The sequence below is a fragment of the Pteropus medius genome, unplaced genomic scaffold (assembly GCF_902729225.1).
Source record: "Pteropus medius unplaced genomic scaffold, Ma_sr-lr_union100, whole genome shotgun sequence".
Lineage (NCBI taxonomy): Eukaryota > Metazoa > Chordata > Mammalia > Chiroptera > Pteropodidae > Pteropus > Pteropus medius.
In genome coordinates this window covers 6,920,435-6,945,560 of record NW_024344241.1, presented here as the reverse complement: position 1 = coordinate 6,945,560, position 25,126 = coordinate 6,920,435, and the positions used below count along the sequence as shown (strand labels likewise).

The following is a 25,126-nucleotide window of genomic DNA, read 5'->3' as shown; positions in this document are numbered from 1 at the left end:
GCTGGTGGGGGAATGTGGGGGACAGTTCTTTATCTGTATTTCTGACCACCGCTGATATGAACATTTTTTCACATGTGTAGTTACTTGAAGTTTGTCTTTTGTTCGGGTTCTCTGTCCAGTTTTCTACTGGAACATTTTGGGTTGTTTTCCCCCATTTCCCTTTATTTACTGTCCATCCCCCCTCACCACACTTCAGCTCAGATCCCTGCTCAGATCCCTGCTCAGATCCCGGGTGTGCGAAGCCACTTTCCCACGTGCTCTAACTCGTGCACTTTCACCGACACCCCACCAGGCGTCAGGAGCTTCGAAAGGCGTGGAGAGTCGCGGTTTTCGCACAAGCCTGCGCACGCGCAAGTCACCGGCCTCATCACAAAGGTGGCTGCGGGGTCGACCGGAAGTGGACGCGCAAGCTCTGGGGCAAACGGCCGCGGACTACATTTCCCGACAGGCAGCGAGATACGATACCACCGCGGTTGGGAGAAACAACTGCGGACTACTCTTCCCGACTGACTGTGCGAGACGTCGCTAGCTGCGGCCGAGGGCGGGCAGACGCGGGAAGCTCCGGACGTGAGGCATGAGCGGCGCCCTCCCTCGGCCCGCTCGCGTCCTGCTGCTTCTCGGAGTGAGGGTCTCACGGCGTGGGGCCTAGCGGCGGGCATCGCTAGCCCTCGGCGTGCGCAGGGGTGCTGCGACCGCACTGCGCGCCGGGGAGGGCAGCGACCACCATGGAGGTGAGCGGGCCGGAAGACGACCCCTTCCTGTCACAGCTGCACCAGGTGCAGTGCCCCGTGTGCCAGCAGATGATGCCCGCCGCGCACATCAACTCGCACCTGGACCGCTGTCTACTACTGAACCCCGCTGGTAACGCGGAGCCCGCGGCCGGGCCGCACCGCGTGACCGAGCGGGCAAAGGGGCTCTCGCCGCCCAACGCCAAGAGGCGGCGGCTCTCCGAGAGCTCGGCGCTGAAGCAGCCGGCCACCCCGACGGCGGCCGAGAGCAGCGAGGGCGAGGGAGAGGAGGGCGACGACGGCGGCGAGACCGAGAGCCGGGAGAGCTACGACGCGCCGCCCACTCCCAGCGGTGCCCGCCTCATTCCTGACTTCCCGGTGGCCCGCTCCAGCAGCCCCGGGAGGAAAGGCTCAGGGAAGAGGCCGGCCGCCGCGGCCGCCGCGGCGGGTAGCGCATCTCCGCGAAGCTGGGACGAAGCAGAGGCGCAGGAGGAGGAAGAGGCGGTGGGCGACGGGGACGCCGATGCTGATGGCGAAGATGACCCGGGCCACTGGGATGCCGACGCCGCCGATGCCGCCGCCTTCGGGGCCAGCGGTGGGGTCCGCCCTCACGCCCGGGCGCTGGCGGCGGAGGAGATCCGGCAGATGCTGGAGGGCAAGCCGCTGGCGGACAAGATGCGTCCCGACACGTTGCAGGACTACATTGGGCAGAGTAGAGCCGTGGGGCAGGAGACCCTACTCCGGTCCCTCCTGGAGACGAATGAAATCCCCTCGCTCATTCTGTGGGGTCCGCCGGGCTGCGGCAAGGTGAGTGCAGCCTTGGCAGAAAGGTTTCGAGTATCGATCTCTGCAGGTCGGGGCGTGGATCTAACGGTCAGAGAGCCGTGGCGGAGGCCGCCCCGGAAGAATCCGCCAGTCTGGATATTGAGGCCTAAGAATGCAGGGCCTTAGGGACCCACTGGGGCAGTGCCTGGTCCACAGATGGAGTTGTGATGGATGTGAAAAAGGCACACCCACCCAGAACGTTTTCTCGTCGTTTTCAAAATGAGAATGTCTGAATTCAGAGGTTTACAGGAGTATGTGGACTCAGATTTGATCTACCTTTATGTTTCCGTGCCACATTAATGACCCAGTTCTTAAGAAAACAGCATGCTACAAATTGCAGAGGAATATTTGTGTATTACATTTGTGTATACGGATTCAGTTTTGGAAAAAAAAAATCAAAATTTTAATTTCTCTGTGCTCTTTTATCCTCTTTATAGTTGTTGGTTTAACAGGCTTATTTTTATCCTTGAGACTAACAAGACTAGAATGAAAACTCTTTTCTCTCTGCAAGTCATTTTCATCTAGCATTTTAATAACTATCCTCGTAATGCCGTGTACTTTAGAGAAGAAATATCGATGCGTTTTGGTGTCCAGTTCTATATACTTTGTTAGGAATTACCACAAGTCCAGAAGAAGGCAGTTAGGATATTGGGGTCTAGAAAACATATCGTGTGAAGAACACTTGAAAAACACTGGAGGATTAAGACTGAAAAAAAGAGAGTAGGTTGAGATATTTAAACATAATTTTTTTTTTTTTTTAATCCATAGAAATAGGGAGAAGAATGAGCACCAGTGAATGAAAGGCGACATTTAGGATCAAAGTGTAAAGAGGCTGTCATAACTTTCAGGTTCCAACTCCTTAGTACATAGGGCTTTTATGATTTTTCTCCAGTTTTTCTTTCCAGCTTCATTGCCCACAACTTAATCACACCTCCTTTCACTCCAGTTCCTGGAATGCACCTTGTTCGTTTTGCGACTTCTTATTTACATTCATACTTTCTCTTTGGTGGGTATGAATCATATCTAACCCAAATAACATTTTACCCTGGTGGTAGATTTAGTTGTTATCCCATTTAGGGGACTGAGCAGTAGCATTCCTATTAATTATCCATGAACTCTTTATATCAGCACATGAGAATAGCTGATGAGCTGTTGATGTTCCCATGTGGCAAGAAAAAAGTCCCCAGGAAAATGGTAGGGTGAATTCATAGAAGATGCTGGGCAAAAGATTTAGTGGCCTGGGCTGCTCTATGTAGTGGTTGCTGATCAGTCACAAGCCTAGGTGTATGTGGCATGGGAGCCAATAGGCGAGGATTTGCTAAAGCTGCAGCCACAGTATCTAATGGTGCTATACAGCTTTTGGAAAACAAAGTGCCTCCTTTCTATTCATTCAGGAGCAAATTTGACCGTCTGGTTAAACAGTTGTTCCTTTTTCTTTATTCCTGTCCTTACTAATATGCTGCTAAAAGTAATAATGTTAATAAGAGCATATGCAAATTTGTAGAGCAACATTAAGTGCCAGGCACTGAGCAGTGCTTTCCTTGGATCTCCATTGTTTTCTGGTAAGTACTAACATGATATAAGTGGTGTTATTTCACTTACTTCCAGAGTAGATGTTCAGAAGTGGTCCACAGTCATCTTAAATGCTAGATAGTCATCGTTGGTCTTTTAGTTCAGAGGCTCACTGTCTTTTCTAAACTGCACTGATAAGCTTCCAGTTGTGGAATTGATGGAGTCTGATTCTGCACTTCAGTTCTACACCCAGTCCTTCAGCAATAATGCTTTCTTGGCTAGAAGAGATCACAGTTGTCGCCCAGGCTCTGCTAAATCAAAACAGCTGTTCTGTACTGGGATTCCAAAGATTTTAGAGTCCCCAAAAAAGGAATCAAATGGGGTTAGGTACAAAGGAGAGAAGGTCAGGATTAGCCTAAGGTTTAGCCACCTTCCTGTTTTATTTATAAATTTTTTTTAATTTTTGAAAATGCGCTGTGGTATTTCAGATTTTATCTGTGCTACTAAGCATTCTTCAGAGTTCAAGTTGCTTGGTAAAATGTGCTTATGCTGCTTGTGTTAGTACTAACCATGGGTGCTTTTCTCTGTGTCTGATCAGTTTTCTAAACTCTGTGTGTCATCTTTTTTAGACCACCCTGGCTCACATCATAGCCAACAACAGCAAGAAACATAGCATAAGATTTGTGACATTGTCTGCAACAAATGCCAAGACAAATGATGTGCGAGATGTCATAAAACAAGCTCAAAATGAAAAGAGCTTTTTCAAAAGGAAAACCATACTTTTTATTGATGAGATTCATCGGTTCAATAAATCTCAGCAGGTATATTAACATCCTTCTACCTTTTGGTAATTGTGAACATTAATTAAATAGAATGTAAATTATGTGAGATAACTTTGAAAAGCTTAACACACTGTATAAATGCTAGGGACTGTTATCATTATTGCCTACAAAATAGAGACTGCCAACCCATCTCCTTTGAGCCTAATTCTGCACTTTCTCTTAGTGTTTTGTGTTTTTTGGTTTTTGGGTCTTTTTTTATGGCAAGAAAATACTTTATCTGATAAATGAAATTATTAGTATATCCCTCAACTTACATATCAAAAAAGCAGCTTTGGATCAAAGTTTCCAATTTTAAGCCATTTTTAATCTAAATATTAGGAGTCATAGTGAAGTTTAATTTTAAATTTCTCCCCCATAAAGTTACATTTTATTTTCAAGATTAAAGAGTCTGTTTTCTATAACTTCAAGATCTCGTCAAGATGTGAATGTTAAGAATCTACTCATTACTACTTAAATGGCTTTCTGAAGTAAAAGGACAATTTATTTTTGTAAACAAAGCCACTTTTGTATTTTTCCTAAATAAACATAAACCTTTTTTTCAGATATACTTTTTTCATTGATACATTTATTGCAGCCTTTTAGTCAGAGAGGTAGAAACATTTTACAAAACCCTACTCAGCTTTTTTCCTGATTTGAATCTCTGACTAAATAGATCCTTGGAGTTCTGACTATATCTTAGTACTCTAGGTTTCAGATTGGACCATTGACTCATCTTAGCATTTCTTCCCCACAAGACACCATCCAGTGGTTACATATTCACTGATACTTATTTACCACGTTTGTTAGGAAGAATAACAATGTGATTGAGTACTTGCAGTGAAAGAAAATTTGGAAAATATTATTTTTGTGTTAGACTTCTGTAAATAAATAGCTGCTGTATTTAAGCTATGTCAGTTTGGCCTTGGGATAGAAGATACTTTTCTAAGTAAAGAAATCATTTATATTGAAACTAAAGTAGAATTCTACGTTGAGCTATTAGTCTACCAGCAAGAGACCAGGCTTAGACATTTGCATTTCAGAAGATGTGTTTTATGCTTAAAAAGCATTAGTTGTGCTCTCATGATGTTGCATCCATATTTAGTGATATATAAAGCTACTATTCCTAAAATCAAAATTAGGAAAAGGAAGGAATGGATAGCCAACTTACATAGGATTCTGCAGGTGGTTGTTGACTGGAATCAATTTCTTCTGTTTTCCTCCCATGATTAGGACACTTTCCTTCCTCATGTGGAATGTGGGACAATCACTCTGATTGGGGCAACCACGGAAAACCCTTCCTTTCAAGTCAATGCTGCTCTTCTGAGCCGCTGTAGGGTTATTGTTCTTGAGAAGCTTCCAGTAGAGGCAATGGTAACTATTTTAATGCGAGCAATCAACTCACTGGGCATCCATGTCCTAGATTCCAGCCGTCCCACTGACCCTCTGAGCCACAGCAGCAACAGCAGTTCTGAGTAAGTTTACAGTGTGCAGCATCCTGGGGACACACACTTCCCTGAGAATCCCCTGGCAGGGGGCCAGTAAGGGCTGGAAAGCAGTAAAGAGAGGGTGGGGACAGGGAAGAAATGTTGATCTAGCAAAAGAGGAGGGAAGTGATGAATGATACCAAGTATATCTGCAAACATTTCCTTTTTTTAAGATGTGTTTTATAGTTTGTAATGGCTGCATCTGTAATTCAAGCTTTAACATTGCTTTGTCCATTATTTTCATTTTTAGGTGTTTGCTTTTGTGCTTAGGGATTTGGTTCTTCACCTAGCACACTTTTTTTAAAGTCTTGAAGACTTTGGGAAGCCTTATTATGTTCTTTTATGGAACAGACATAATTTACAGTTCTTTTGAGATTTACAATCTTATTCCAATTTTTTTTCCTGCAGTTGACTTTTCTTTTAAAAATATTAAGTAAAAATTAATTTAAGTGTTACCATAAATCCCCTAAATCTTTTTAGAATGATTTTTGTATACTCAAAGTCAAACTCAGTTCTATGAAAGTAAAATAATTTTAACTGAAAATGACATATTAGAGGCTGTCCCTTTTTTTAGATAATCTATTTCTATATGAGTGCTACATGAGTTTCTTAATTCACAGGGTATGTATTATGGATAATCAATTAGATTTCGTGGGTCAGAGGTTTTCCTTTATTTATATTAGACTATATTCTTCAGATGTCATTGATTCATGTTTCAGCTGAAATAATGCCGTGGAACATAATCTGGTCTGATGAAAGGCTAATGCCTGCCTCTTCATGCTGTGGACTCTACAGCTGCTAGCTAGTGCCTACCCCGAGGCCAAGTTCTCTGTAAGGATTAAAGTACATAGTTTTAGGCTCAGGGTTTAGGTTTCAGCAGTCTTTCCCTATGTGTCTGGCCTCTCTCATTTGCTCATGTGTCAGATATAGGAGGAATTGTGCTATGCCTTGTGAAAGACCTGAAACGTGGCCAAGGACCCTCAGGTGGAACAAAGTCATACTATATTAGAGTATAGTTGTGATGGGATTGGGATAGCCATCAGAATTGTGGCTATGATGATGTATAGAACTTGCTGGTTGGTATCAGTCAGGTGTACTCATACTTAAAGAACGCTTTGTGTGCTGGGCACTTGTTTTTTCCCTCTCCCCAATCACTACCATGCCATAATTTAAGTGAAATGAGAAGGACATTAGAACCATGAAGCTCATCTTAAAAAGGATTTCTGTTTTTTAACAGGATTCTCACATCACTTGTGCGTGCACATTAAAATTTGAAGGGATCAAGTTAAAAAATTATTTTTTTTATAGCTGAAACTGAGAGCCTGATACAAAAGTGAGCCAGTGATTCATAATTCTGCTAAAATTGCATTTTAGAGAAAACCTGCTATATCCAATAGATCATTTACTTTTTTCCACTATCACTCATTTAGAATTGATCCTAATTATGACTTCTTTTCATTATCTTGTTTATTTTATTATATCTCCCATTTTCCTGGGAGGGCTAGGAAGATAGGATCTTGTCCTTCTTGTTCCTTCCTATCCCCAGCACTCAGCATGTAATATATGCTTAGTAAATGGTTTGTGAATGAATAAATTCTAGCTTTCAGTATGAGAAAAACAGTTTAATTATTATCATTATTTTGGGTGGGTGGGGGGGGGAGGGGTTAGTCCAGCAAAAGGGATGATTGCCCTATTGCCCAAGAGTCAAGAACCTTTTTCTTTTAATACTGTTGCTCAAGCAAACTATAAGAGCAAGCAGAGTGAAATGAAAGATTATTAAGCTTAATTTCATTTTGGTCTGCCTGTTAGCAATTCTGACAAGAAGCTAAGTTGGGAGATATAAGCCAAAGAAAGAGTTCTTACATTGTTAGCGATTTCCTAATAGAAGTACCTGACCACCCCAGTTGCCATGTGTAATTAATAGTGGATCGTGCTGTCTTTCAGTTTTAGGTAAAATTTTACTTTAGAATCTACTGACTGACAATAACTGTATATACACTCTTGTGGACGTAAATTAGATTCGGTTACACCAATCTAGTGGGAAGGAAAGAACTTTTAACCCCAAATAATTACTCTCTCTCTCTTTCTAGAAAGTTATGAGTGTTCATTTGTATTCTTATGTCATGTTTTGGTGCCTTCGATAGCAACTAGAACATTTACAGAGAAATCCCAGAGTGTTTAAGGTTATGCATAAGAGAAACTGAACAGGTACTGAATCTGGAAACTGACCAAGCTGATATTTGCACCATTCTTGATTTTACTTGAGGAATTATGAATTTTTATGCATTATACACATGTCCCTTATAAATTCTCATTAGTATGAGATAAAAGTGTTCTTTTTTTGTTTATCTCCTATATTTGTTTATTCGTTATAAATTGAAGGCCCTGCATATGCTAGGCATTGACTGTGTTGAGAAGCACATTCCTGCACCTTGAGAGAGCTTAGAGTATGTAAAGGATTAGATGAGTAAATTGACTTCCAGGGACATGCCATGATTGAATTTTGCCCACGGAAGCAGTGGGGTATAGAGAAGAGGCATTAAACATGTGAAATCAAATATTTCACCTCCTAGATGAGGGGATGCTGAGTTGAATTTTGAAGGATAAGCAGAATTTAACTAGATAAAATGGAAAACTCATTTCGGCAAGAGAATGCAGCATGTGAAAGGCAAGGTGGTGTACAGCACAGTCCATTCATTATGGCTGGATGGAAGAGTGGGCCTGAGGAAGGTGATGGTCAGCAAGGCCAGGGAGGGAGGGAAAGCCAGTTTATAAAGACCTGTGTTTTAAGGTAAGGAAAATGATGTCAAGAGCCATGAGAAACCATATATCTTGAGTAAGAGATGACATACTTGGATCTGCATTTTAGGAAGATGAATGCAGCCTCATAGAGAGTAGATCGGAGGGAGTAGATTGTTCCCTTCCCCAGCCTCCTGCCCCTGTCCTCAGGGCCTGGGGCTGCTGGGAGACCAGTTAGAAGGCTATTGCAATGATGCCAAAGACAAAAGATAAGTGCAGATGACTTGAACAAATGCTAGAGCTGTTCCGAGAAATAGCAGAGTCAGATCTGTAGGCCTGGGTGTGAGGAGGTAAGGCATGTTTAAGACAATTCTTGAGTCTGGGGACTAAGCAAATAGTTGTACTTTTGAAAAAGAGAGATAGGAAGAGAAGCAGAGGGGAATGTGAACAAGTTTTGGGAATTGTTCAATTTGTGGGCCCCTGGGAGATTCATATGGAGAGGTCCCAGATCTAGAAGTCAGGAGAGCAGTGAAAGGTTTGAAATAGAAATTTGGGAGTCTCCAGCATTTCAGAAATAGTATAGCCCATGCATTTGAATAATTCCCATAGGAGAGCTGAAGGGAACCAGGAGCTAAGATTAGTAAGTTGAGGACTTGTCAGCATTTATTGGGTGAGAGAGGAAGAGGAGCCTAAGAAAACAAATCCAGAAAGGTAACAAAACCAGAGGGTGCTCTCAGAGAAGCACTTCAGCAAGGAGGGAGTAGTGCTCAGGGTTATTGTACCAGTTAGGGTTATGTTTGGCTGCTTATAGCAGGGAAAACTCAGAGTGTGCCATAAACAAGGTAGAACTTTCTTTCTCGTGTAAAAGAGTCTGAAGTCCCTGGGCATAAAAAATGCAGCTTATATCCAGCTTCACAGTATTGTCCGAGACCTGGTCCTTGTCCTTCTCCGCTACCACCTTCAGCACAGGGCTTCTACCTCATGTCTCAAGGTGGGTACTGGAGATCTGTTATGTTTGCATTCCAGGCAGCAGGAAAGAAGGGCCAAAGAATAGCATATCATCTGTTGAGTTGGTTGAGTTGGAGTGGCTTCTGTCCAGAAGTGAAGATACTGTGGCTTGATTCTGAGACTAGGGCTTTTCTCACACATACCCTCTTGCCCTCCAGCTTTACTGTGACATTTACAAAATAGAATTCTATATAGACTCAGTTGTGATTTGGTTGTGAAGAGAAAGAGGTAAACTGGCAATTTATGTTAAATTATCTGTGGAGTTCCTTTGGTTTGTATGAGTAATCATCAGTTTTCATGTACTTTGCTCTCTAAGCATTTTGATCACATGGTACAGTGAAACATGTTATTGTACATTGGTTAATTTTGGAGGTTATGAAAATCTATCTTTGGTCTATGGTCTGATAAGCTTGTGCTGCTGAAAATGAGAAAGTAGAACTAGTGTTTACTCACTCTACAGTACTTGCTGCTTTGAAGGATTATAGATTCCAGATCACAGGACAGATGTATGTTCAAAAACACCACTAAAGAATCAGTTGTATGTGGACCAGATGATAGTGCATAGTTTGTGGACATGAAAAGAGTGAAATAAGGAGCCATAATTGTACTGTTAAACTATCTAACTAGACAGAGTTCTAAGACTTGGTTGAGTTGGAATGTCTTCTGTCCTGAAGCGAAACTGCTGTGGCTTGACTCTAAGACTGGGGCTTTTCTCAGGTCATCTTGAGAGGGGAGCCCAGACAAGGTGGCCTCAAAATGAGATGGCCCAAAACAAGATGGGTATAGGTTTCTCAGTCGTTTTGTTTTTGTTTTTGTTTTTAATAAAAGTTCGAACTCTTCTTTCTACCCTTTAAAAACAATCTTTTCTAGCACTAAATAGAAAGAAAGGTAGTGGAACACCAGAATAGAAGGGACTGGTCAAAATGAGTTGTGGATTTAGAGTGCTTTTTAATGATTTTTCTTAAAAAATATTTTGATGTAAAGAAAAAAGTTACATTAACATACATTATTAAATGATGACATAAAAACACTGGCAACTGGAAATAGATCTCAAGGACCTTGTATTTGCTTCCTGTGGCTGTTGTAACAAATTACCACAAAATCTGTGGCTTAAAACAACAAATTTATTCTCCCACAGTTAATGGAGGCTTGAAGTCTGCGGTCAAGCTGTTGGCAGGGTCACACTCCCTCCAAAGGTTCTAGGAGAGAGTTCTTCCTTTCAGATTCTGGTGACTCCTTAGCATCCTTTGGCTTGTGGCCGGGTCACTCCATCGTCTGCCTCCATCCTTACCTGGCCATCTGCTCTGTGTCCCTCTGTCTTCTCTTTTACTATCTCTTATAAGGACATTCGTCATTGGATTTAGGGCCCACACTAAATCTAGGATGATCTCATCTTGAGATCCTTAACATACATTCACAGGTTCAGAGATCTTTTGGGGCTGTCATTCATCCCACTATGCCCTACCAGGTGTATGGTATAATGTAATTAGGAAAGAGATGTGCCTCCCTGGGTTTAAACAGAAAGGGGCATCATCTGTGAAGTTTATAGTCTCTTTTTTGGGGGAGACTATTTTATTTTCCCTCTGGTTATCGTGGATGCAGCTGAGCTTAGGGCTCTGCCTTGAAAATTTGCAGTTTTAAGAGAGTATACTACTAAACAGTCTAAAATGATTCTCATTACTAATGATAAAATTGAGTGCTCATGATGTCCAGGCACTGCTCCAAGCCTTTTACATGTCATATAATCCTCTGAGAAGTAGCTGTTATCTTCCTTTTAGTTAAAGAAACTGAGGCACCAAGATCACCCTGCTTGAACAGGATGGAACCAGTTTTGAAGGCAAATTTCTAATTACTAAGGTACCTTGGTTGTTGAAGGGGTCTAGGTACAAAGTTAGATACTTACTTATACTTAGTATCAAGTTAAAATACTACTGGTAAGTATTAACATTCTAACCTTTCTCTGTTGTTTCTTTGTGTGAGGGTAGCACTGTATTAATTTGTAAAGAATTAGGTACAGAAGATTCCCAGCTATAATTTAGCAGTAGTGCCTTTTAACCAGATCTGTATATCACACTTACCAGGGATGCATTTTGACAATACATGTGCACAGAGTCTGTCCCTGGAGATTTCGGAATCAGTAAATCTGTGGTAAAATATACACAGCTGTACTTTAGGAAGGTTCTCTATAATTTGATGCAGATTCCTGGTTGAAGACCACTGTATAGCAATTGTTACCCTAGCCATAGGATATACCTTTTCCATAGTAATTTAGGGAGAGTTTAACTGAGCCTAAACTCTGTCATGAAATAACAGGTAAATTTTCACTTACCTCACTCTTCCAACTTGAACATCCAGCCATCTGGATGGAATCTTCTAAACCCTGATGTCATCTGCCAGAAAAACAATGTGCGGAAAGATTCACACCCTTGAAAGGAAAAAAATCTGTCTTTACAGCTTGCTTCCATATTTCTGTGAAGTTTTCACTTCAGTTGGAGAAACTAGGCTGTGTCTTTTTTATCTCTACGTCTTATTAACTAGGAATGTGATCTTTTCCAATGCATTTATTTTAACTACTTTTTCTCTTATGGAACAGTTGGGTTTTATTTTTGTTTTCTTTTTATCACATTATAACAATATAATTTACTATGCGTTGTTTAATTCTCTATAGCATGTTATGAAATTTCAGTCACTCTATCCCCCAAAGTAAATTGTGCCACATTTTATCTATTCCAACTTTGGAAGGTTACTTCCAAGTTTATGCTTAAAATAATGTCGAATTCTCTAGACTAGAAGCACTTTTCAAGGTACTTTGTGCAGTAGTTACTGTTTGCTAAGGAGTTGTGCAAATATTACAAATATTCCTTATTTTATCATTCTTGACATGAGTGCACTCATCGTCTCTCTCCCCTAGATCTCAAGTTATTTTAACACATTTTATTACTCCTTAGAACCTAGGTAGAGTAGGGATTCAGGAAATACTGAGGTAGGTAGGTAGAACCTTTTGAACATCGTATACAGTATTCTCAATAGTGAATTTCCACTTGGGGATTTATTTATGTCACCATTTGTGAGTGCCATCAGCAGTCACCTTTTATTACTTGGATAGAGTTGCTGACAGATTCATTTTTGTTTAAAAATACTTGTTTTGGATGGGGGTGAAATTTGGAATGTGGGTCATATTGAAGGGGAGGAGGAATGGAGCAGTGGGAGCTTGGGTGAAAGCACTCAGCTCTAGTTTTATTGTGGCAGCATTCCCACTCCCTGTGACTTCAAACCTGTTTAAAAATGATAACAAGGAAATAACTTGGACTTTGGTTAAGAATTTAAAAATTGAAGAAAGGATCCTGTTTTCCAACCACATAAAATATATGCCCATTTTAAAAAGCTTCTTCACAGTATGCTGTTTATAAGTCTTTGAAACAGTTACCAGTTGGCTTCTCTCATAATTAAAAGGGCCTACTCACTGATTTTATATGGGGCTTCATGGAAACAGGACAGTATAGTAAACACTAGAGTATAAAAGGCCACCCATCTTTTCTCTGTCTCAAAAGCACATGTCTCTATATGAAGGACAAATTCATAGAAAAGGAATATATACCAAAATACTAATGTTAAGGTAATACAGCAATAAGTGACTTTTACCCCTTGTCTCTATTTTTAAAATATAACACATTTTGTAAATTTATATATTTAGAGTTTTGAGTAGTTACTAAAAAAAAAAAAATTATTTGTTAAGGATGCAAACTATACATAGTACAATCCTAATTTTGTTTTAAAAGTTAAATGTAAGGTTGATGGTTGATGGTTGAACAGGTGGATGGATCATAAAGGAAATTCAGCAAAGGCCATGGTAGCGGTTGCTATCTCTAGGTGGTGGAGATAATGGGCTTTTGGGGCGGGGGTGGGGGGGGTACATTTTCTATATATTATAATTTAAAAGAAAATAAATGTTTCACTCTGAAATTGTGGGAAAGTTGAAGTGAGTCCATTCATCATCGTGCAGATATTAATGTCTATTCTCTGCCAGGCACTAGGGTTACAAAGAAAGAATAAAATCTAATTCCTATCCTTGAGGCCTCAACATTTAATGGGAATGGAGAGATGACAAATGTGATCAACAAATGGCCTGAGTCATGGTGATGGCTCCATCAGGATTGATTAGGATTCCTGCTTTACTCCTTTTTCTTCCTGAAAATGATCCTGCAGGCTCTTTGTTGTTAGGAAGCTTTCCAAGGAAATGGAAGGCATTGCTTTTATTAGTTCTGAGTCTGAAATGAGATGTTCAGGCAACTTTGGTTCTTTCTGCTACCCCTCTCCCAGCCCCACATACACATAATTTGCAGTAGTAATCAAGCATGTGTGTGCCTTCCTCTTTCAGGCACATGGGGTGCTGCCACACCTTCTCTAATACTGGTCCCTCCTAACACATTTTCTTTTCGTATATGTTGTCTGTCATTTTCTTCCAAAACATCTAAAATCTGCTAAATACGATCTGCTTGAGAAATAGTCCATCAGCTTTACAAAGTGTCAGTGATGTGGCCTTGCTGTGTGTTTTGAATATCCAGTCAGGAAGGGAGAAGGATGAGCTTCCAGACTGTAACCATGGCTCCGGGGCCCAGGAGGCTGTCAGGAATCTAATGAGGCATTCATTATCTAACTATAAGACAAAACAGGTGCTTCATATGTGATATGAGATCCACAATAACTGGAAGTCTTGGCTTTGGTAAATTAGGAAATGATATAAGACAGTCTTTAAAATGTTAAAAACAAATATTTTAGTGAATGAAGTACAAATTGGTATTATTCAAGCAGTTCAAGAAAAGTAGTGGGGTGGGTATACAATAAGGAATTCTACATGGACTTTCATAGACAAGCTGGGCCCCTTTCATGACCACTCCCCACCCACCCACTCTTGACCCCATGGCTCTGCCCAGCCCTGTTGGTACCTATGCATTGTTTTTCAAGTAGCTGATTTAGATAGTCCAAATTGAATTATTGATTATTATACATATTTTCAGCTGAAATTGGCAACAACATGGGTGACTGTAACTGAAAAATTGTTTGCTTTGCAAATGTGCTGCTAGCAGCTAGCTAGGAATTAATAAGACCTCTCTAAATGTGTTAGATATCTGTCTAACTAGACTAGGAATAGAAAATTTCGATCAATTAGATTTGAAGCTGAATCATGGTTTTCTGTGAGGGTCCACATTTAGAAATATGATGGTAGATTTTAGTCTTGACATTCAGAGACAAGTTAGATGACTTACCCAATGTCTCACAATTAAGTTCTGGCAGAACTTCTGATAGATGTCCAAGCTAGTGACCTCTGCTACTCTGCACAGACTTCATGTGATTAAGCCCCACTTGGAAGCATACCCCAGGCTAAAATCTTAGAGACCTAGGTCCTAGATCCTGCTGCACTCAGAGTAACTGGATACCTAGTTTGTTGTTTGTAAAATGAGGGAATTGAACTGTGTTATCTAGAGCCTTTCAGAACTGGTTTTCTGATATAATACTATCTCTTCCCTATGGGGGAAGTGGTCTGAGCATACCTGTATCATCAGGATGTGGACTGCATTTGAAGCATGTTTTCTGTGCATTATAATGAGGCACTGGTGTTTCTGTGGTTTTCACTATTCTGTGAACTAGAGAGACCACATTGTCTACTGCAACTTTCTAAAACTTTCCGTGTCTCCTTCATACATGCTAATGCGTGTGTGCTTATATATAGTTAAATACTCTCAACTCAAAGTCAGGTCACTTTTTAGCATTGCTAGTGCTAAACCATGTTAACAATGTGAGTTAAGAAAAGAGGGAAGAAGCCTTGAGCATAAGGTCATTTTTAGTGATCTTGCTAAGACATATGAGTTCACTAAGAAATGATACAGAATGAAAAGTGTTATTACAAGTGTGACAGTAACTAACGCTAGTTGTGTTGCAGGCCCTCCGTGTTCATAGAGGATAAAGCAGTAGACACTCTGGCTTATCTCAGCGATGGGGATGCCCGAGCTGGATTGAACGGATTGCAGCTGGCGGTGCTGGCCAGGTTATGCTCTAGGAAGATGTTTTGTAAGAAGAGTGGGCAAACCTATTCTCCCAGTAGAGTTCTGATCACTGAAAATGATGTGAAGGAAGGCCTCCAGAAATCTCACATTTTATATGACCGAGCAGGTAAATAACTCTGAAATGTAAAAAGAGTGAAACTTTAATGAAATAAGTTGTATACACACTCTCACTTCCAGGCCTCTGACTTTATCTGGGTCCAAAGCATGAATGTGATTTTCAGCTGTATCTCTACATTGGTAATAGGATTAAACCTTACATTCAGGGTTTGATTTCAAGGACCTAGCTTCCTGAACTTTCTTAGAGAGGCACAGAGCAGAAGCTGTCCTGATAAGAACTGAGAGGAGTTTTCGGGTATGAAATTGCAGGCTTCAAACTTATCTTACAAGGTAGTTAGATTTTTATTTTCACAAGCGGTTTTGAAAACCTGTACGTTCGGTTGACAGTGAGTAAATCTCATGATCATTTACAATGGCAATAAATAACAGGACTCTTGCAATAGGTAACTTTTATTAGCCTAATGAGAATTAAAATCCTTAATTTTGAGAGTCTCAACTAAATTAGGTTTTCTTGGATCTTGATGCTTTTATTTTGGAATAGCCTTTTTAAAAATTTCATATGGCTGTGTGCACTTAACCTGTTTTCATAGAAGCATATTTACAAATATCAATTTTGATACCAGCTCTTATTAAATCTGTGATCTGGCAATATTAAATGACATAAGCACAGCACATTTGTATCTTTTTATAAAAGATGTGGGTGATGAAGATAGCACACTGTAGATTAGCCTGGACTTCTGGAGCTTGAGTATTTGTGCAATTCTGGATAGAGTCATGTTGCAATAACTGGAATAGAATTTCCACACCTTTAAAAACTATGTCAGAAAAGGAAGCTGATAATTAAACATTCTAGATAATCACGTAGGCTGTACCATGTCTTTAACAGTATTTTCAAATGCTTTTTTGATGTTGGAGAGTACTTCTTACTGGTTACAGAAGGGGGTGGAGGAGCTTATGAATCACTTTGGTTCCAGGCACTGCCTTCTGATGAGTGAACAGAACATGCTGGGTGACCTTGGGGAAGTGACCGAAGTTCTTTGGCTTTAGTGCACCTCAGCTGATGGGAGGGCGGGGGAACTAATTAGTACTAAGGACACTTTAGAGGCATTTAACAAACAGTCCTGTTTATTCTCTGATGTGAATGTGCCTCTCAGCAGGGCCCTCTCCTTGCATGACCCAAGAATCTCAGATGGCCAGCTCTCTATGCTCTTAAATGTCATATGAATACCTGGAAAAGATGAAAAGTAAAATATTCTGGATGTAGAGTTTTGCTTAACTTTTGGCCAAATACGAGAATTGGAGATAGGAACAAAATTTAAAATTTTAGGAGACAAAAATATTCCTACCTGCTGAACTCTCCATTGTTTCTGGGGGTTCTAGCAACAGTGGTTTTTCTCCCTTTTTGTGGGTGTCCTAAAGGAGATTCTTCATTTTGACTGGACCAACTAGAGCTGCTCTTTCACATTTTATCAGACTGTCAATTAAAAAACAGAGAACCACTATTTAACATAGCTAGCTAACAATGAATCTGTAGTATTTTATATACATTGTCTTTTTTTAAATTCTCAAAATAACTTTAGACGGTAACTATTAATATTATCTTCATTTTACAAATGACAAAACTTGCCTAAATTCACAAAGCAAGTGGTTAAATTCATCCTCAGTTCAGGTGTGACTGGTTCCCAGGACTGTATCCTTCCCCACTGTCAGTGCTGCCTCCATGCCAACCACTCCCGACTGGAGCACATTCACTCACACATGCCCTCAGACACTTATCTACTCTCTCACACCCATGTAAACACTCTGTCTGCTTACACTCGTGCATATTCAGACATACCCACTCATAGACACACACACACACACACACACACACACACACACACACACATGGATGTCAGATGCTCACACCCATATGTAAACCCCACACACGCTCTGTCTGCTTTCGTGCATATTCAGACATGCTCACTCATCAGACACACACACACACACACACACACACACACACACTCTCTCTCTGGATGTCAGATATGTCCAGTCCTAAGGTTCCTACTTCTTGGGGCTCATATTCCATCAAGAGTAAGCTATTCACAATGGGCATCATCTTCTCTGTAGCTCTTTGCTGCCTCAGGAAGAGCTGAAGTCAGTGGGAGCTGCAGGGAGCTAGGCCTTGAGACCTGACACAATCCACAAGTCTTAATTCGTTCCCTACTCCACTGTAGCTTACCTACTCCATAGTGGATCCAGAGACACTCAAACACAATTCAGATCCTAGAGAATAGTTCTCTTAAAGGCTTTGTTCTATCAGTAGGGATGTTAGAAGCATTGCCCTGGAAACCCGCTAGCTTATACTCTTGGGCCTTTTTATAACTCTGTTGAGACAAAGACCCTCACCCTCAGGATTTTAATTATTTATTTTAATGTTATCTAATATATAATTATTATGGGATTCAATGACTAGCTTAGATAATTCTGCATCAGAGTGAAGAAATTTCCAAATGAGAACAAGTTCTCTGCCATGCATTGAAGATAGGGTTCTACATAAATGATGTGAAAGTTTAGGTTGTAAACCAGTATATAATAGAAGCAAAAATAGGAGCTAACTTAGGATAATATCTAACACATTTCTATAGGGCTTACTCCATAACAGGCATACATTATTTAATATAACTCTATGAGCTAGCTAGTCTTATAACACTCATTTTACAGATGAGAAACTTGAGGAGGCATAGAGAGGGTCAGTAACTTGCCCTTGATCACGTGGCTGATATGTTTGGTATTCAAACCCAGGCAGCCTGGCTCCAGAACCAATGATCTTAACCATATTGCCTTTCATTATTATTCTCAGTAAAGGTTTAAGAAAATACGTAAATCCTTTGTGTAGGGGAGATTTATTGCCATCTTCGTATTTACATTTGATAGAAAGTGAAGCAGAGGTGGCTACTTCCGTCTTCTCTATGTCCATGAGTTTGCCAAGCCTGCACTGCCTGGTCCTCCTCCTCACATCCAGGCTTAGCTCTTGGAGGGGAGCAGAGCACAGGGATAGTGTCCAGGCCTGTGAAGTGGGTGGGCCAGAACCATGTGGGTTTCACACAGGACACTTTCTCAGCCAGTCTCCATGGCATTGTGACTTAGCCGATGAAGCCCTGGGACAAGTGAAAACTCAGTTTGTCCACAGAAATCCAGTAGCTCTGCTGAAACCATTGATCTACCCCTGTGCTCCTCTGAAATGGGAAGTGCTTAGGCCCCACAGTCAGCCTCTCAAGTCTTTTTCCTTTGGCAGGCCAGCATCTTATCCCATGCTCTCTTCATCTGAAGGTTAAATGTCATTTTATCAGCATAGTCAGTTATTGGGACTTTCTTGTGGGACTAGATGCTGAGCAGATCATGGTCTTGTTGGCATTCGCTTGATGAGCACAGACCAGGTGCTTCTCTGGAAGGACTAATAAGAATAATACTTCTGCTTTCTGATGAGAGTGCCCTCTCCTCAAACTTGAGTAAGAGATGGTGGTCAGAAAATAGTGAAATGTGTGCAAATGCCAAATGTTTAGCTATAATTTTCTCCCCTTAAATATGCTTTTCTAAAGCGTGTTTCACTGATTTGCTTACATGGGTTCAAAAATGGAGTAAGACCAAGGAGTAAGGGAGAAGGGCTACAGCACTTTCAGGGTGAGAGCTATTAGTCCATGTGTCAGTCCTTCTGGGGCCACACAGATGTCCCCACACCGGGTTTAAATGACCACAGAGTTCATATATCAGAAAGGCAGCTGGAAATGACATCAAGGAACAAATGGGCTATAACAACTGTTCTTACCACTTGACTCTTCATCTTAATGGCTACGTCCAGGTGCAGGGTCAGTTTTCCTTAAATTGACAGTGGGGCACACAGTGGAACCAGAACATCAGAATCACTCTCTCTCCACTCTTGGTTCTGACGGATCCACTGAGGTCTATGAGGACCTCTTTTCAAAGTGAATGTCCCCTCCATTTGCCTGGTCTGTGCTCACATTCAGCATGGACAGTCACAGTTTTGTAGCAGCTTCCTACTCTGAATGGGACTGGGTTACCAGACAGGCCCACAGGCTCCACAGGGAATTGCGTAGGCCTATTCCAGCATATCACACCAGTGGCACTGTACTTTCCCACTGAGGAGCTTGACAGCTATCAGACCTCACTCTCCTCAGACTTTCTTAGGTCTCTTATCAGTTCAGGCTTCCTTAAAATCAGCCAAGTGAAATCACCATGGCTTGGCTGATCGTCTGTGAGCTGGGCCGATTCCTTCTTCCTGCCTGTAATTGAGTGGATGCTTTTTGTGGTGTCCAGGAGAAGAGCATTACAACTGTATCTCTGCACTTCATAAATCCATGCGGGGCTCAGACCAGAGTGCCTCCCTCTACTGGCTGGCACGCATGCTTGAAGGAGGAGAGGACCCACTATATGTCGCAAGGAGGCTTGTGAGGTTTGCCAGTGAGGACATAGGTGAGTGTAATGGAGGGCTCCAGAACCTGGTGTCCATGTAGTGTGGGGCGGCATGGGAGGAGGAAATGGCTGTTTTTTGACCTGAGAGTTTTTGGCACCACATGAGACAGGTAAGGAGATGATAAGAAGACTTAAGTATGAATTCAGTAGTTTATTTCTTGGTGTTATGTGTGAGCTTTTGAGTGTTTGTGTTCCTAAAGCCATCATTTTGTTTCCTCTTCAGTAATGATTTTCCTAACATGAGTATTGAAATAGAAGAAATATTTTAAATTTGCTTTGTGGTCAGATGTTCCGGTTTTCATTAGACAGCTCCTGAGATATAAATGGAAGATTCTGGACACTATTTAAATAAAAAGACCAGGAAAAACTTTTCTTTGGCATTTGTTAATGTTTTATTTTTAAAGTATCCATCCTTGTGACTGTCATCATGATCTCTACTTATGTTTATTGTACATAGTCTCTTATTTTTCTACTAGATGTAGAGTTTTTATCCCTGAGGAAACAACTTTTGACACTACACAGTGACCACTCAGTAAATATTTCTTGAATAAGCTAATGACATCAGAAAAAAGTCAGTCCATTTTGCTAAGTAGGATGTTTTTGGTCAGCAGAGTCTACAGGCAGTGATAGTCCCAGGTCGTGGTAGCACATAGACAGGTCAGGATGGGGTGTGCATTGTAATTTAAACTTTCTCTTTCTGTGTGTGTGACAGGTCTGGCAGACCCATCTGCATTAACACAAGCAGTTGCTGCCTACCAAGGCTGTCATTTTATAGGCATGCCTGAATGTGAGGTAAAGTAATCAGCTCAGTTCTTTGTAAATTAGTTCCCTTCTCTTATGCTCTGTCCCTTTGTGGATTTGAATGTATGTTCTGCCTTCACCATTCATGTGTGAGCCCACTGAAGAAGCCGCTTGGCTTTTTAACTTCCATTTTAGAAGCTTAGATTCTAGAAAGTGGGGGGACCAACAAGGTCATGTTTTCAAACTATTTCTAGGAGTCCTAGGTTCAGAGGAAGTGCTCAGGATTTCCGGGAGGCAGAAGTGTTGAAGAAGCTGAACAGGAAGTCTGTGCAAGTTCACCCACAGCAGAGCAGTTTCACATTTATCTGTTTTATATATTGGGGTTTTAAGAAAATTTTTCATTTAATAAAAAGTTCTGTAATTCAAAAAGAAAAAAACATTGGCCTGGTTCAACCTCTCAGCTCATGCAGGAATTTCTTCTTTCTATCATAGGTGGTTATTCAAACTGTAGGCAGAAAGGGGGATAATATAAGCATGGTGGGAATCTTTTCAGAATTAACTAGAGACATTCTAAAGTAAAATGTTTCCTTTTTTGCATAGGTGCTTCTGGCCCAGTGTGTAGTCTATTTTGCCAGAGCCCCAAAGTCTATTGAGGTGTACAGCGCCTACAACAACGTCAAAGCCTGCCTGCGAAACCACCAGGGGCCTCTGCCCCCTGTCCCACTGCACCTGAGGAATGCGCCTACCAGGCTGATGAAGGATCTGGGCTATGGCAAGGGCTACAAGTATAACCCCATGTACAGTGAGCCTGTGGATCAGGAATACCTGCCGGAAGAATTGAGAGGAGTGGATTTCTTTAAGCAAAGGAGATGCTGACTCTTTTAGGCTATGACAGCAGAAGGATGTTACTTTTTTTCAAAGGGTGGCCAGAAAGAGAGTACGATTGTGAAGTTGGTTGGTTGCCCAGTAGAAATTAAAACAGACCAACATTTTGTGCCAGAACTGTGAGAATTCCTTAGGTGGAGGCACCGGTATTTCAACTAAATGTGTAACATTGAAATTATGTTCATTTGCACTCTGCAGTGGTTATGCTTATGGAAGTATCTGGCAGCTTTGTGCAATGAATTAATGTTATAAGGAATTATCTATTTTGTCATAGTATTTAAGTCATAATGTCACTTCAGAATTCAGTTCTGTAGGATTTTTTTCTTTAAAAATGTATATTATGGGTAGTTTTAATTGGTAAAAAAAATATGTAATTGTGATTTAATACTGCATAGTGTTTTGGGTATTTTTTTTATATGCAAAGGTCTTATGAGCCAATAAAACTATTTCAAAGTACTCTTCAAGTCTCTCATGTTTTTCTCACCTGAGATCCCTAGGTTCCAACTTCTGTTACCATCACACTTTTGTAGATAACTATGAAAGAAATGTTATCATTGGTGAAATTGGAAAGCTTAGTGTATCTTTTCGAAAAATAATTTTAATTGTTTTAAAGGAATACATATAAGTTCAAATGAATTATAAAAGAATCCAGTAGTCTCCTGTTCCATTTCTCCCTACTTCCTCTCGGTTTCTTCTTGTAGCGCTATGTTTCTAAATATACATTCCTGTTTCACTTTTGTGTTTCCTAAGTTAAGTTTCTCGCGCGCGCTCTCTCTCTCTCTCTCTCTCTCTCACGCACACACACACACACACACACACACACACACACACACACACACAGAGCTTAGTTTTTTCTTTGTATCTACTGCTAATTCTTTTCAAACTTCTTAATAGCCATTTTGCACACATTTCCACAAGGATGGTTCTATGGTTCTGTTTCTCCCCACTTGGCGTGATCCCTCTTAGGCACTGCTACTTCTATCTAGAATGCTGCAGAGATGTCATCCTGGTACTTCCTCTGCCTTTCTCCTGAATTCCTGTTTTCTGCATAGTATATCTTGCCTTCCATTATTTCTGTGCAACACATCCTCTAGTTTTATCAGGCTAGACGGACAGTGCATTGCACTCACCAGGCCTGATGTATGAACCTCCCTGTAGTGATGGTTGTCATCCCGAGAATCTCCCTTTGTTGTCATCCTGGATTTCCTTTGCTTTGCACCTGTATGACATCTGATTGCAGGATCCTATGCTTTCCTCCTCCTGCTTTGGTGATGCACATCCTTTAGAAGCTTTATGGGGCAAGGATGTATATGAAGCAAAAGATTTTTAGACCTTGAGTGTCGAAAGGCTTTTATTCTACCTTCAGATTCACCTAATCATTTGGGTATAAATTCTAGGTCAGAAATCATTTGTCAATTGTATTCCTCTTTTCTACATTGTTACCAAGAAGTTTGAAGATGTTCTAATTTGTGACCTCTGCAAGCTTATAGACTCTCTCTTTGTTTCTGACGTTCGGAAATTTTTCAGTGATTTTACTTTTCACTTAGTAGACCTTTTTAATCTTAACTCATGTCTTTCAGTGTTGGGAAAGATTTTTTTTATTAGTGTTCAATAAATATTAAGTACCCACCTCATGCTAAACACTTGTTGAGAATACAGCAGTGAACAAAAGAGACAAAATCCTGTGCTCGTGAAACAGTATGAAAAATAGTATTTTAGTATATCAGATAATGATAAGTGCTAAGGAGAAAATATTCAGGGAATGGAGATAGGGTGGGGAAGTGTGATTTTAGTTGAGTAGCCTAGGTAGATTTCATCAAAAAGGTGGTATTTGAGTCAAGAATTAGAGGAAGTGAATATGCCATATAGATAGCTGGGAGAAATCTTATTCCAGGTAGAGGGAACAGCAAGTACAAAGGCCCTAGGGAGGAAGATGCCTGACAGACTGTCCAGTAAGGAGGCCTGTTTAACTGGAGTAGAGGAAGGGAAGTAGTGAAATTTGAGGTCAAGAGATGATGAAGGTCCAGATTATGTGGAACCGTTTTGCTTATGGGAAAGAATTTGGCTTTTACTCAAGGTTTCTAGCAAAAGAGTGGCACGATGGGACTTAAATTTTATATGGGTCATCTTTGCAACAGTATTGACAAGATGGTAGGGAGGGATATGGGAAATGACAATTCGTATTCTAGGAGAGGTGATGGTAGATGAGTTGATGGTAGTCAAGATTGTAAGAAGTGGTTTGATTATGAAAATACTTGAAGGGAGAGACAATAAAATTGGGTCACATTTTATGTAGTGCACGTATGTGAAAGAGGAGTTAATGGTGGCTGTCATTTACTGAGATTGTAATATGTGCCAACTTGATTCTTAGCACTTTGCACATACTAATTTGAATCCTCATAATAACTCAGTAAGCAAAGTACCATTATTTATAATTTCAGGATACGTACACTGGGGTGAAGAAAGGTTTAGTCTTTGTTCAGGACCAGCCAGCTAATAAGTGAGGGAGCTAGGGATTGAACATAGGCAATCTGATACAGAGCCCATGTTCTAACATGGATTATTCTCACCTCTGCTCTGGTCCCTCTTTTGGAACTTAGTTCTGGCATTGGCCCTCAAACTGGTCTTTGTATATGTTTCTTTCCTCCTTATTTCCCATCCTTTTGTCTTTTTTGCTCCACTCTTGGAAGATTTCCTCAGCTTTAATTTTCACTCCTTAATTTTTCCATCATGTTTTAAATTTCCAAGAGTTCACCTTTCTTTTAATGTTCCCTTTTTTTAGTAGCCTGTGTTTATTTACTTGTTTGTTGTGTGACTACTTATCTCCCTTAGGATAAATTTGTTTTTGATTTTCCATAGATAATTGTTCCTCCCATGTTTTCTTCTATCCATTTTTTCTCTACCATTTATTTCAGATATTCCTCAGATGTCCAGTAACCCTGTGTTATATGCTCATGTTTAAACATGAAGAACCGAAAAGCAGATTAGAAGCTCTGAACATGGGATGCGGGAGAGAAAGGGGTTGACTTTGATCCTTGCTGAGCCATTTGTTAGAAACCCTGGAAGGCTTTTTCTCTTGGGCTAGTGAGAGCCCCAGAGAAACTGCTCAGTAGTATGTCAGGCTCCCTGCATTTTGGGCGCTATGTAGGGAAAGAGGGCCGTTTTTCTACAGCAATCAGTATGTGTATTTCCCTTGATCTCTGATTATGAAATGGTATCCAGGCCCCCAGCTCTGTCTGGGGTCCAGTTCAGAGATCCTCCAACGGCCTGGAGTAGGAGAGGGTGCCTGCCACTGTCCCAGCCTTTGTCTGCCACATAGATCAGGCGGGTTCTTGGCTTTCCCCACTGGGATCCATCAAGTCAGTTACTACTCTCCTATCATATTCCCAGCCTCCAAAATTGTGTTGCCATTATCTCACCTGTTCTCCCCATCTTAAGGGTTGATGGCTTTCGGTGGGGAGTTTGGGGGAAATTAGCAGCGAGTTCAATCCATCTCCTTTACTAATGTTTCAGATATTTAATTTAGTTAAGGTATTTACAGCTCACAACCACAGGAAGCAATTCGACCTCTAGCTCTGAAGAGACAAGGGGAAGGAGCTGAGAGGGAACCCTGGGACTACAATAGTTGTACCAGCAGCCCTCTGACAAGAACTGTGGCCTTAAATATAAATGGAAGATCTCAGCAACTACTGCACATCTTGGCAAGAATAGTAAGGGGTGGGAAAGGAAACGAATAGCCTGATATCTCTCTCTCTCCTGCCTTCTGATCTTGTGCTGGTGCCTTC

The 25,126-nt window shown here is 41.0% G+C and overlaps 1 protein-coding gene across 2 annotated transcripts; it reads left to right on the top strand.

The window, feature by feature from the left end:
* Positions 1 to 500: 500 nt before the first annotated feature.
* On the top strand, positions 501 to 21,797 carry WRNIP1 (WRN helicase interacting protein 1). Of its 2 annotated transcripts, XM_039869463.1 has the most exons (7): positions 501 to 1,535; positions 3,695 to 3,886; positions 5,117 to 5,358; positions 15,059 to 15,288; positions 19,560 to 19,715; positions 20,428 to 20,507; positions 21,057 to 21,797. In XM_039869463.1, exons 1-7 carry the CDS (start codon positions 726 to 728, stop codon positions 21,330 to 21,332), a joined length of 1,986 nt encoding a protein of 661 aa, XP_039725397.1. In that variant the 5' UTR covers positions 501 to 725; the 3' UTR covers positions 21,333 to 21,797. The 2 variants fall into 2 exon arrangements, with proteins under 2 accessions (XP_039725397.1, XP_039725398.1); XM_039869464.1 differs by lacking the exon at positions 20,428 to 20,507 and having other exon boundaries at positions 566 to 1,535.
* The last annotated feature ends 3,329 nt before the right edge of the window (positions 21,798 to 25,126 follow it).

Coding starts and splice junctions, on each gene's coding strand:
- WRNIP1 (XM_039869463.1), top strand. CDS start 726: ATGGAGGTGAGCGGGCCGGAAGACGACCCCTTCCTGTCACAGCTGCAC. Junction 5,359..15,058: donor AGCAGCAACAGCAGTTCTGA/GTAAGTTTACAG, acceptor GTTGTGTTGCAG/GCCCTCCGTGTTCATAGAGG. Junction 19,716..20,427: donor GTTTGCCAGTGAGGACATAG/GTGAGTGTAATG, acceptor TGTGTGTGACAG/GTCTGGCAGACCCATCTGCA.